We start from the raw sequence: 14,393 nt of genomic DNA on the forward strand, positions 1-14,393 counted from the left end.
TGTTTATGTGTACATATGTGCACGCATGCATGTGTGTGTGGACAGCTTGGAAATGGCCAAGAATAAACTCTATCATCACCGGCCGGTTCTTTCTCCTCTTTCCACATGACAGAGAATGGATTTGTCAGCGTACATCAAGACCAAACTGCCATCAAGATTCCTGTTCTAAGACAGTGATCACATCCTCTCTGTTGAGCATGGCAGTACACATGTTTCCATAACCTTTGTATGGAGCTGGTGTGTGTGTGTGTACGTGTGTGTCTGCTTCTGAAAGTGGTACTTACATCCTTGAGCCGCCAGTTGGTCGAGGGATTAGGGATGGTAATTGGGGGTTCAGTTATTAGGGGAGGGGGCGCAATTACCCATAAGCCCCTTTCCCCCAACCCCCCCCCCCCCCACCCTCAGTGTTGGGTCCTGCTCTTGTAGAATGAGGCTGGCCGTTCGCAGGCGGTGACGCAGGCGGTGTCCTCTTACACTGATTGTAGAGACATGACAACACAGATCAGAAAATAGCAACAGCATGTGTATATAAGCGCCTGGAAAGACCCCCCCAGTTCCCCAAAAGCACTGGCTCACACACCAGGACGGAGACGGCAGCAGGAACCAATTACCCCCGAGAGAACATCTCCCCCCGACACAAAGCTCTCCACGGAGGACACGACGGAAGGAGGCTCCGCTAGACACACAGAGGATCCGTTCACCTGTATCCGTCTCGCCGCACATTACTCCTGTCATAAAGATGCCGTTCAGCACCGCGGTGGAGAAGCTTAACGGGGAGGTGGTGGCAGCGGATCTGGCCTGCAGCGTCCGGGAGGAAAACACTTCCCAGAAGGAAAGCTACAGCGCTGACTGGAACAGCATCTGCCTCAAGACCAGGCCTCAAGAGGGGTAAGAGAGAGGTGGTGAACGCTAAAACCACCGGTTGGCTGGTACACTCGGACAGACATGAGGAACTCACATGTCTGTCACTCATGTATTACCATATGTATAAGCATCTCTCTTCTTACCTCATATGATTCCATTGTCAAAGTATGTCCTATCTTATCTTGTATGGTATCTATTTATACCAATATCATTCACAATATAATGGAATTAGACGAGGCCTTTGTTTTGTCTTAGCTTAAATGTCTTAAGATAACTTTATCTAATTAGTTCGACAACTTTGGGATGCATAAAAAAGGTGGAGCTGTTCTCTGAGGTAAGCTCCATAAAGGTCTCCTGATGTGTGTGTCTAACCCAAGCTCTCTTGCCCCCCCCCCCCCCCCCCCCCCCCCACAGGCAGACTCAGGACATGAAGGACGACTCCCGCAAGGAGACCCTGTACCGGCAGTGGCAGCTCCGCACCCTGGGGCAGGCCTGCCCCTCGGGGGTCTTCCGCCTGGGCACGGTGGAGCACGGTGGCCGGGAGCACCAGCTCCTTCCCAAGAGGAACACCCTGCCCCTGCCCATCTTCACCCCGTCCGAGCTGGGCGTCCGGCTGGGCCGCGGGTGGGCGGCGGAGGAGGAGGGCCGGCGGCCCTTCAGCCCTGTCACCAGCCCCGCCAAGCGGACGGTGGACGAGATCACCAGGGACCTGCCCCCCGTCAAGCCCCTTCGCATGGAGTTCGCCTCCAAGGCCCTGGGGCGCTCCATGTCGGTGGAGGCCCAGAGAGGGTGAACTCCCCCCTTCCCCCAACCCCCTACCCCCATCCAAACACCCACACACACACACCCCGCCCCCCGTCGATGGAGGAAGAGAGAGAGGGGGGGGTCATAAAAGAGAGGAGAAGGAGGAGGGCGGGGGGCAAAATGGTAGAGGTTGCAGGATTAAGAAGAGCAGATATGGTCCAGAGCATATCCGAAGAGGCAGGCACATACGTGTTGTGTGTAGATGTGTCTTTAGCGGCCTTCATAATATCCTCAATGTGGCTCCTAGGCACGGCCGGTAGATCCCATATTGGCGAGCGATAGGCTTGTGTTATTGGCATGTGGTGTAGGTCATTGGTGTGATACTTGTAACGCAGAGGTTGGAACATGTTGCCAAAAGTTTTCTCAGCTTTCTCAATGGATTGTCCTGTCCCGTTTTTGTCTTATTACTTTTAGAGAAAGACCAAAGTTTTTTTTTTTTTTTTTTTAACTGCTTGTTATTTTGTTTTTATCAAGATGGAAGTAAACCTTAATAAGGTAAAAGAAAGTAAGTGTTGTTTGAATGTGGTTGGGATCAATACCATGGGTCAGAACATGTTATAAGTGTACGGTCAAGCACATTATTTGAGAGAAATGGAAAACAAGTTGGTTAAAGAGGATAAGATAACAAGACAAGTGTTCAGTGAAAATAGGCAGTGGCATAAATAGGTTATGATGACAGGTTCGTGGGCCCCACCATGGCAACAGTGTTGTCTCATAACAATGGAAGCATCCAGCATCTCTTCGAGTCCCTGACAATGGGATCATATTAAAGAGTATGGAATGCAACCGTGTAGTCATGCCGTGTTTGTGCGGTTTGAAATGTGTGAATACTGTAATTGTGTGTTTACACCCTTGAAATGGTAATTTACCTCCACCACTGTACGGCTGTTCCACCTCTTTCTTGTGACAGACTTCCTCTTGTGTGCGACGTCGACACATTATCTAGTTTTATTTAGTTTGTTTGTTTTGTTTTTCGTGTGTGGGTGCTGTGCTGATTTATTATGTTTTGCTAGAGAATTATTTTTCTATGATCATTAAAAATATGTATTTGCTTTCACTCATGTGGCCTGTTTATTTTCTATAACTTATTTTTTATTTTCTGATATAATATAAACAACCGAATAAGAATAACCATCTGAAAAAACCTCCACAGCCATGTGGTTTCTAACACAGCTATTTCACAAAATTGCTCTGGAACAACCCAAAAATAAAAAAGTCCCAAATGATCTCACTGATCTTATCTCAGAGCGGGTAAACTCTACTGACAGAGAGGCGTTTTGGTTCAAATATAAACAATATAAATAGCTGTGTGCCTTTGACAGAACCAAGTCAACCCTCATTTTGGTTCATAATGAGTCATTTCAGCCGTTTCACCCACTCTATCTTCGGCCATAGTGTGGGCAGAGGAGCTTACATACATTCATATGCACTGTTGTCTGACTTCTCCCCCCCATACACACACACACACACTCTACCCTTGCTCGATATCCCACATTAATACTTTCCCACTCCCCGACTAAAACAACTTTCATTTGGAGTACATATATCGAAAATGTCCCTCTGCTCGCCTCTACTTAATATAGTTTTTCTCTCTTCCTTGCATTTTTCTTCCTTCCTCCTCCTCCTCCTCCTCCCTGCACCCTCCTGTCCACGGCGCTGTCTTTGCCACGCGGTGATAGGCAGTGGATGCAGTGGTTGTGTATTTATAGACCATGTACGCATCGCAGTGGAAAAGCAGGGCCAACAGGTGTGTTCTTTCCATTTCCTCGCTCCATCCAACTGTTGAAAGTGGCAGAACCCATCCCAATGTTGTTAAATAAAGGATGCCCCGCCCCCATCAACACACACGCACACACACACGCGCACGCACACGCACACGCACACACACACACACACACACACACACACACACACACACACACACACACACACACACACACACACACACACACACACACACACACTCCCCTTCCCTAATATGACCCTCACTTTTGGGAAAGAACTTTCAAAGCAACTTCTGTGGCGGACAAACTTGACATGGCAGAACGTGGGTGAGGCGAAGTGGAGGATGTGTTATGAGCTGATACCGTGATAGGAGCATATCAACCTTCTGAATCCGGGGAACAGTATCAAAGTCATTGTGACTTTGTATATTCTAGTGTGTTTTGGAATGTTCCACTCCCAGCGGAAAGGATCTGGGTTTGAATCCCCTAATGCCTCCAGTCTTTCTGCAAAGCAGGGAATCTGAAATTAACTATAAGTCACTTTGGAAAATGTAATCGCCGGCGAGAATATGGTTATATAGTTGAAAAGGCATAACTTAACACAAATAAGCTGACCTGATTCCATATGGGCCGACATCCAGTCAGGAACATTCAAGTTAGGACTTTTGTATAATCAACAAGCGGCTCAAAATGGTAGTGTACCCACAGCCAGCTGCTCCCATGGACCTATTGGCTGCTCCACACGGCAGCCGCATTGTGTTACCATGACAACCGACATTCCCCCCTCCTACCCTGTCTGCTGGATAGTGGACATAGGGGGCTTGGTGTTGGGTGACTCCCAGCACAGATGACCTGGATGGGATCATTCCTTCACATCCATAGCCTGGCGTCAAGCGCCTATTTATAGAAAGTGATCGGTGTCCTTTGAAAGAATAAGAAGCCGTAATGCTTTTTATTTGTGATTATCAATATCATTTTCGATAATAGTCCATTTTTATCTAAATCCATAGACAACCTGCAAAACTCTTAAAAGGGGGTTATTAAGACATTTAAAGCTTTTGGTCTCCACAAGATACGAGCCGGTTCGTATCGGCGCCATCTTCCTCGTCAGCTGTTCAGGCCATGATGAGCTTGACGCACGATGGCGGGATATGCAGGCCCAAACAGCAATAGGTCTTTTGTGAAGTCTGAGTAATTCGCCCCTACTGTGGTATGTAACAATGTCACTCACGACAGCCAAGTGGTGTCTCGCACAAGTCACGGTGAACGCCTTCAGGCACAAACCATATCATATGCATCAACCATTCTTTCTTTAGATTTTTTATTACGTAAAAATTATGCCCATGTGACAGGGTTAACTAAATCCTCATTGAAGCAGAACAGAAAATTACAAAACACATGACACAAGCAGAGTTTGGTCTGACTTAAAACACATATCACAAACAGAGCTATGCACATGGCTGGCTGAAGGCAAAGGCCCTGGTCTTCTGGTCTCCTTGTCTTCTGGTGGTACCGATCGCCTTCAAAGAAAATAAAGAAAAACCCTGTTCCTCACAATATTTTCAACCACGCTGGCCTGCACTTTTAAGCCAGCGTTTATTTTTCACTTTCTCCTGTGCAGACTGAGAGTGGATGATGATCATCACAGACAGCACAAGATGTAAGAAATGCCAGAGATTGCTAGACTAACTGACTGATAGAAAGATGTCAAGGGAAATAACTATCGATACCAACTGCCAGTTTCCAAACTGACTTAGGAAATAGACCATGAAATAATTTGAAGCGGTCAACGGGAGGGAAGCTTAACAAGAAAGCGTCTTTCAACCTGTCTGTGTGTTATTAGACATGTTACTGTCACCTGCTGGCCAGGCGAGGCAGTACGCATCGGCACTCAATTTGAATATACTATTTAGAACCCTTATGTCTTTTTTTAGTACAAACTAAACATCAGGTTCTATACTTTAGCCTAGACGTCAATTTTTTTTATTAAAGATTCTTAAAAATATGCAAAAAAATAAAATAACCGAAATAACAGGCTGGTCATCCACGTTATTACTCAAACAACCTACTCCGCCAACGATGTGAGAACATTTGGGGGGAATAATGACCCCACATCTATTCCCACCGAAGCCCACTGCACACAGAACAATACTAAAGATGCAAAAGCCAACCTCGCACCTCAGAGGAACACACCGCTCAACCTCCATTCGCTACCATCATTAGCCGATCATTATGGCTTGCAGCCCAGACCTTAGCATGGTGCAAAGGTCAACTCCATTAGCCCCTCTGACATCACAGTGGCGGAGCAAGTTGATTGGCTGATGGGGTGTTTGCCGAGTCCCTGGTTTCAGGTACCACAGGAGGCATGTAGCACCACCCTCCACAGGGTCCTCCTCCACCCCCCCCCACCTGTAGGGGGGAAGCCGAGATGGGTCGGAGAACCTGCACTGAATCCCCTTACACAAGTACAAAGCCAAAAACTCACACACACACACACACACACACACACACACACACACACACACACACACACACACACACACACACACACACACACACACACACACACACACACACACACACACACACACACACACACTCATGTATGTGCAAAAACTCAAGACAAACCATAAAATACACACATTTTCTATGTTGTTTTTATGCTTATTAAACTTTTGCAACACCCTGCCATCCTTGGGCTTGCAAAATAAGGCGCTATTCATCTAATTCTGGGCAAGGCCTTTGAAACATAAATAACACATTGTTTGTCTAGTCACACACACACACACACACACACACACACCCGCAGTGCCCATATGGGCCGTATAGCTTTTGGCGCATGCCAAACCATGTGGCAACCTACATTTTTCAAAAAACTTTTTGTCCGCTTATTTTCTTTTGCAGTGACTCACCAAGTGAAAGTAAATAATACATGTACATCCTTAGTGTCCATATGATTGAGAATTTTGCTATTGCATTTATATGTGAGAGAAACCCATGCAGTGACGCAACATTAAGCAAGGTGCTACACTTTAGCTACACTTTCTTCATATTGAAGATGGAAGAAAAAGTCTTGTCTTATTAATAATGCATTAGCTAATGTCGATCAACGGTGAGTCTCTGCAGGGCTTTTCAGGCACATTACATTCATAGCCTGAGAGAAGTCAGGATGTCTGCTAGGACAGAGACGTCAAGCCATGTCACAAAAAGACAGTTGGAAGATAATTGTCTGAAAAAGATATGGAGCGTTATTTTTTGTCTTTACAGCAATATATTTTGAATCCATCTGATATTGAACACACAACTCTGCCAGTTCTTGCTTGTGTATAAGGTGGTGTGATTTGACTCCATTAATTATAACAAAACTCTATAAGAAAAGAGGTGTCAGATTTTGTTCTCTACAATTTAAAATATAAATAAACATTCCGTTTCCCAGACACACACACACACACACACACACACACACACACACACACACACACACACACACACACACACACACACACACACACACACACACACACACACACACACACACACACACACACACACAAAACACAAAACTACTTATACAACAACAAACAAACACACACACACAAACATGCCTGAGAGTGGAAGTTAAATAATAAATTGAATGTATGAATTGCGAATCCGGGAAAGTGACAGACAAGGAGGCACAGCAGTGGCGGTCGCTGTATGAAATGCAGTTTTCTGAGGCCGAGTGTGTTGGCTGATCATCAGCCTTACCTACCTTGACGTGACCACCAGCGGCCCCTAATAAAGAGAGAGAGAGAAAGCTGACAGCCTCGCAATCTGTGGGAGTGGTTGTGTTACAGAGCGGGGAGAGCTGCGACCGTCTTAATGAGACTTTCTGCCCACAAGCGATTGCAGGAGAACCACATATAATAAGTCTATCTCTACCCGGCGAGCCGCTGGTTGTTCATTCTGTCAATATCCAGGCTTCTATTAAAGAAGACACGCCAATCATTGATCACATGGGATTGAAGGTAAACAGGATGACACAGTTGTATGTGTTCCACTAGTCTAGTTAAATGGTTAAAAATCAAGTGAAGCTGTCAGAGCAGAGGTCTGATCAGGGAGGTGTGTGTGTGTGTGTGTGTGTGTGTGTGTGTGTGTGTGTGTGTGTGTGTGTGTGTGTGTGTGTGTGTGTGTGTGTGTGTGTGTGTTTGTGTGTGTATGGTATGTGTATGTTTGTAAACGTGTGTACGTGAGTACGTGTATACATGTGTACGTGTGTGATGTGGCTCTTTGTAGTAACACAGTAAAAACAATTGCTCTTATGCTGCGTTCCAGGGGCACTATTTAGCCCGTAAGTTACGACTTGAAGTCACGACTCACGACTTATAGCGTTCCAGTCACGAAAACAAACCCTTCTGCGTCTCTTTGGGCTATACTATGAACCTCGATTAGCTGGTTAGTGAGATATGTTGCACTCAAAGCCAGGGTATGCTGTGACACAAAAGTGGCTCTGTTTAAGCGTCGCTGTATCACCATTCTGTCTATTGCTGCCAACCTTACCTGTTCCTGAGCAGTTGTGTAAAAGCACTGCAGACTAACCAATCAATTATCTTGAAAAACAAAGTTATCTCAGGTGTAAGAATATATATATTATAGGGGAGCTCCACCTATCCAATCATTTTGGATCTTGCAGGTGTATTTAACACTGTTGCACGTGCAAAAATTCCACTAATATGGACGTTCATACCATAAAACATATCCAACCGATTATTAGATTTTATAGATAGAGGCCGCCATTGTTGTTTATGTATGCGTGACATCAAAACTGTAACTGGGAGTACATCGATGATGTGGTACATATTCACGGGTAGTGAGTTACGGGTTTGACTGCCGTTCCAGGGCACTTTCACGGGTAGAAGGTTGTGAAAACACGAGTTACGGGTTACCTGGAATGCGCATGAAGCCGTAGGAAATTTAACTGCAATTAAAAAGTATTGCATATAAGTAGCCTATAGTATTTTTGGAAGGAGTAGGATAAAGAAAGAAAGAAAGAAAGAAAGAAAGAAAGAAAGAAAGAAAGAAAGAAAGAAAGAAAGAAAGAAAGAAAGAAAGAAAGAAAGAAAGAAAGAAAGAACCCTATCAGAAGAACAATAGTTAAGCACTGCAAGGGATTTACTTTAGGCCTACTTCCTGGTAGATTATCCACCTAATGAAAATAGTTATTCCACCACTTTGAGTTGTTGGTTTCCGGCCCAGGCTCTGTGCTGTCTCCCCCAACAGAAGTTCTGCTGTTACATTGTGCCTGCTGGATCTCAGATTAGTGTTTCGCTAAAAAGTAAAATGCCACCATGATATGATATGAAGAGTAGAATGTGTAGACGTAATATCAGACAAGTTTAACGAGGTACATCATTATGTTTTATCCATTTTTTAATGCTTATGTAAACCAACACCCTTCACCACAATAACCACCACCACCACATATCCTGACATTTTCGATGTTCTTTGTTTGCTGAAAAGTAGGAGGGTGCAGGAGTGGCGCATCAACAGTACAGATCCCCCTCCACCTCTTGTGTTGACAAACAGAGCAGAGCAGGACCAGACAGGAGGGAGACATTTTCAGAAAGAGGTAGATCCGTCATAAAGAATTTCGGGCAACACAAGGGAATGCCATTACTGATCAAGAAGGAAAAGCCAGAGTAGAACCAAAAAATAAATCTACACCACGGAGCAACAGTTGTTGGCCGCGCATCGTGGAACAAGCTGTCGTCCATTTAGATTTAAATAGACAAAACAGAGAAAGAAAGAGATAGACTCACCACCTCCCCATCGTGGGCCTAGTCTATACTCTAATTAGCGCAATTTTCATTTACCAGCAGCCTGTCTGCCGCGCCGCCAGTGCTCCCCACACCCACTACCCCTCACCTTTTCCCTTGTCAGCGTCTCCTACGCACGGGCCTCTCCGCAACGAACGCATTTATTTCAAACCGTGTAATTAAAATGTGATGCGCTGTAATCTGGCCGGCGTGCCTCTATTTTTAAAAGCTCAGTGTGTGTGTGTGTGTGTGTGTGTGTGTGTGTGTGTGTGTGTGTGTGTGTGTGTGTGTGTGTGTGTGTGTGTGTGTGTGTGTGTGTGTGTGTGTGTGTGTGTGTGTGTGTGTTTATATGTGTGTGTGTGTGTGTTTATATGTGTGTGTGTTTATGTTTGTGTGCGCGTTTGCGCGCGTCTGCCCGTGTATGGTGACACACGTTGGTGATACAAAGACGCAGGATCTAAGGCACATTCTCACGGAACAGCCGTATACAATCGCGTGTGCCGACCACCATCGTTGTGTGAAAAAAAACTAAAAATAAATAAAGATCTGGTTAATTTACGAAATTCTGTGGCTTTATTTAACAGTGACCAAAATACTTTTGTTAGCATACATAATCATTGGGGTTGTTGGCAAAACCTTTGAAAGAAGCCAGCAGCCTACCTCAAGACCAGCCTTCGGAACAAAGACCTCTTCATCTACTTAAGTATGATTAAATCATGCTTTGCACTTCTCAGTAATATTTAATATTGCTCTCTGACACACACACACACACACACGCACACACGCACGCACACACGCACACACGCACGCACACACGCACACACGCACGCACGCACGCACGCAAGCGCAGCTGGTCATCAGAGCGACAGCGCAAGTTAAAGGGTGAACTCACTGCATTAGAAATCATTTATTCATTTCCCCTGGGTGGCAAGGGCCATGCCAGAGAGAGAGAGGGTGAAATAGAGAGAGCAAGAAAGAGAGAGCAAAGAGAGGCAGAGAGAGAGAGAGACCCAGAGAAAGAGAGAGAGAGAGAGAGAGAGAGAGAGAGAGAGAGAGAGAGAGAGAGAGAGAGAGAGAGAGAGAGAGAGAGAGAGAGAGAGAGAGAGAGAGAGATGGTGAGAGAGAGAGATGGTGAGAGTGAGAGACCGCCGTTTGTGCTTCATCAAAGAGGACACCAGTAGTCAATTAACTGAATCATGGGCTAATGCATGACAATGAGCAGCGAAATAGCATCATTGCATTTTTCTGGACCTGACCCTTTTTATAGCACACTAGCGCTCGCTGCAGTCGTCTCCAACATGACTCTGCTGCTTCCGGCTCGGAGATGGATCGCAGAGAGTGGAGATTTGAAAAGTTAAACCTCCTCTCATTAGTCTATAAGTCTGACTCAGTTCCAACCACCAACCACTCCACCCCAACCCTCCCCTCCCGGTTTTTTGGCCCACACCCCCTGCGGCATGAGCTGAAGAACATGGCCATTACCTTTCCCGGTTCCTATGGCAACGCAGACCGATCCCGATGTGGTTCTGTGTGTGCGTACTTGGATGTGCATGTGTGTATGGATGTGTGTGTCCTCCTGAGGTATGTGTTAGCTTGTGTTTATTTAGACACTGGCAGCCAATAGCACTGCTGATAAATACAAGGTTTAATTTACTTTTAGTTTTAATTTTAGTTTTACTTCACTTTCATTCTCTTGTCTCGCTGGAAGTATGATGTTATACACATCGGTACCCACCCCGTCTAAATAAAGACACATCCCCAGAGGAAAGAAAATATCTGACTGCTAAACTTCACATGCATGAACTTAAATCAATTTCCGTAAGAAGAGAGAAGAAGAATGACTTGACAGTGAAACATCAACGCATGTTTGTTAGCTTCAGCTTACATGTGCTCCATTTGACAACCTCATCACTTTTTAGTATTCGCCAAGGGTGTATGACATACCATGACATGATATTATATGATATGATGAGATATAACATGATGTGATATGACGTGCATACTTAAAATTTGTTTCCATGTCTGTCAACGCAAACTTTATTGGAGAAATCAATGTCATTTTATCAGGTTCATTAAGGAGGCATAAGATTAGTGTTCCCAAGAGATTTTGAGTAATGCGAGTCATGGTTCAAGAGCAAATGCTATTTATGTGTGAATTTGAGCATTACCCTTATCTTAGAATGTTAGAAAATTGAACATGTGATGTCATTGTTTGATATAGCGCAGGGGTCAGCAACCAACGGCTCAAATAGCGTCTCCCTCTAGCTTTGAAAATAAATGGAAATAAATAAGGCTATTTTTATTGTTTCTTTCAAAGGGAACACCTCTTACTTTGAAGATAAAGGTAATACTGTGACAGTTAAATAACAAAAAAATGCGTTTTCATATTTTTATATTTTCAAAATAAACGCCACATCCTAAAGTGACAAATTAAAAAAATGAAGCAAACTATAGGATATAAGTTAATTTCTATATAGTATAACTATTTATACAATTGCATATGCTTTGTTTTCTTCATTCTCGGGGTCAAATAGGTTTGTTTGCTCCAGATTAATGTATTTGGTGGGAGAGGGACCAAAAATTGCCCTTTTTAGAGTTAAGGTTGCAGACCCCAGATTTTGGCCCAATCCCATTACACCCCTTGGCACAAAGCCTTAGCCATACCCCTTAGCCCTACCCCTCAGCCCTACCCCTTCAGCTAGAGTTATGGTTGGATGTTGACGCAAAGCAAGGGGGTTTACAGACCCCTTACGTAAACCGCAAGGGCCTTACTTGCGTCTCCCAAAAAGCCTTGTGCTCCTGGTAGGGTCTCCCATGGCAGAACGGTCTCAGGTGAGGGGCCAGACTGAGGATGGTTCACAAAGACCCCAATGAAGAAACAAGGAGGAGTGTCCCTTCCCGGAGGAAGCCCGGGTCCCCGTCTACAGCCAGGCCCAGAAAGAGGGTTCGTCGGCGAGCGCCTGGGTGCTGGGTTTTCCACGGATCCCAGCCGGGCACAGCCCAAAAAAAAGCAACGTGGCACCCCCCCCTCTCCGTCCTGTAGGCCCACCACCTGCAGGTAGACCCGCTGGGGTGGGGTGCGCTGCCACATGGGTGGCGGTGAAGGTCAGGGGTCTCGACGGACCAGACCTGAGCGGCAGAAGCTGGCTCTGGCGACGTGGAACGTCACCTCGCTGTGGGGAAAGGAACCGGAGCTTGTGAGGGAGGTGGAGCGCTACCAATTAGACCTAGTGGGGCTAACCCCTATGCACAGTCTCAGCTCTGGTACCATACTCCTGGACAGGGGTTGGACTCTATTCTTCTCCGGAGTTGCCCAGAACGTGAGGCGTGGGGCGGGTGTGGGGATACTCATGAATCCCCGGTTGAGCTTGGTGGTGGTTGGTCGGGGGGAAAACGCTGACGGCCGTTTGTGCGTATGCACCGAACAGCAGTTCAGAGTTCTCTGACTTCTTGGAGACCCTGAATGGAGGCTCCAGCAGGGGACTCCGTAGTTCTGCTGGGAGACCTCAACTCCCACGTGGTCAACGATGGAGACACCTGGACAGGCGTGGTGGGGAGGAACGGCTTCCCTGATCTAAACCCGAGGGTTCTTCTGTTGTTAGACTTCTGTGCTAGCCATGGATTGTCTGTAATAAACACAATTTTCAAACATAAGGATGCTCATAAGTGTACCTGGTACCAGAGTACCCTAGGGCGAAGATCGATGATCGATTTTGTGATCGTGTCATTCGATCAGAGGCCCCATGTTTTGGGCACTCGGGTGAAGAGAGGGGCGGTGTCAACCACGGACAACAGATGTAAATTAGCATTTGCAGCTAACTAAGAAACTTGTTCGTCAATCAATGAGCATTGTCCCCATGAACTGAATAAATAAACCAAACACCATCTGGTGGTGAGTTGGATCAGGGAATGGGAGAAGACTCTGGACAACCTGATGAATTGGGAACATCTGGAGGAAGCCCTCATCCTTAGAGATCTTCAACTGCCCGTGTTTCCGGTTCTCACGTCCCGAAATACCACCCTTTAAAAAGTAATAATTAAAGAGCGACGTAGAACCGACGCAGAACCCAAAAAAGTTCACGACTGCGTGGTCATTGCGTTGCGACGACGTCCAACCATTACTCTACCTTTAGCCCTACCCCTCAGCCCTACCCCTCGCAAATTCTTTCCCTACGAAATGGGACAACCCTTCAAGAGCCAATTACGTCACTAGCAGTCATCAACGGCGTTGACGTAAATAGGCGCAACGAGTTTGTTGACGGTGGTTTTGAGATCCACAATACCAGCTTCAGCTGTGGTGATTTTTCTTGCGTGGGTATGAACATATTTTTGCTGTTGTCAGCGAATCGGAGTATTGTGGAAAAAATAAGACTTGATCAACGCCTGGGAAGGCTGGTGGATCCATTAGAGGTATGTAGAATATACTGCAAAAGGTTTTGTTGTAGTTAGCCTAGCTACACAAGACAATTGTATCGCTAATGTTAATGTTGTTTGATCAACCCCTTTGTGATACACGTAATGACAAATAAACCGTTTACTTTGATTTGTGTTTTGATCCGTATTCAGGTCTGATATGGCCCTTTTCCACCAACAGTACCAGCTAAACGCCTCGATTTAACCCGCCTTTTTTTGTGTTTCGAGCACAATTGCCCGAGTATCCATCTTTGCAGGCTTCAAGTTATGTGCTTGTGGCCAACCCACAGTGGTTTAGAAAAATCATCTTCCTATGAGGAGCAACACGATCGACGTGGCAAATGATAGATGGCGATGGACAAATGGTTCCTCCAACCACCTGCCAGATATTTTTGACAGTGCCTGCCCTTTTCAAGCAGTTTCGCAGGACGACTTCCCAGATCATTCTGTTTAACAAACCATCCGGTGTGTCAGGTTAGGGCCATTTGTAGCATTTGCACAAATTTGGTGAAATTGTTTCAGGAAGAGATATTGATTTTTGCTATTTGAAAATAATAATGGAATCCCTGAAAAACTGGTATCCTCAGTTTCACTGTAAATACCTCATTACAGAGAGGACAGACATCCACAATCACACAAACACACACATATTCACACACACAAACACACCTTCCTGAGCTGTATTCAGTACCCAGTGCCATCTCGTCCCAATTAATTCAGCTTGATTACACACAGCGCTCCCAGAAAACACGATCAACTAGTTATCAACTATCTGAGTTTGTGCTGAGTTGCA

The 14,393-nt window shown here is 45.5% G+C and overlaps 1 protein-coding gene across 1 annotated transcript; it reads left to right on the plus strand.

Moving 5' to 3' along the window:
* The first annotated feature begins 539 nt into the window (after nucleotides 1–539).
* Nucleotides 540–2,725, plus strand: tcap (titin-cap (telethonin)). The gene is made up of 2 exons (XM_060040396.1): nucleotides 540–888; nucleotides 1,279–2,725. The coding sequence occupies exons 1-2, from the start codon at nucleotides 740–742 to the stop codon at nucleotides 1,655–1,657; spliced, it is 528 nt and encodes a 175-aa protein (XP_059896379.1). The 5' UTR covers nucleotides 540–739; the 3' UTR covers nucleotides 1,658–2,725.
* Nucleotides 2,726–14,393: the final 11,668 nt, after the last annotated feature.

Source organism: Gadus macrocephalus, chromosome 2, assembly GCF_031168955.1.
Source record: "Gadus macrocephalus chromosome 2, ASM3116895v1".
Classification (NCBI taxonomy): domain Eukaryota; kingdom Metazoa; phylum Chordata; class Actinopteri; order Gadiformes; family Gadidae; genus Gadus; species Gadus macrocephalus.

Coding starts and splice junctions, on each gene's coding strand:
- tcap (XM_060040396.1), top strand. CDS start 740: ATGCCGTTCAGCACCGCGGTGGAGAAGCTTAACGGGGAGGTGGTGGCA. Junction 889..1,278: donor AAGACCAGGCCTCAAGAGGG/GTAAGAGAGAGG, acceptor CCCCCCCCACAG/GCAGACTCAGGACATGAAGG.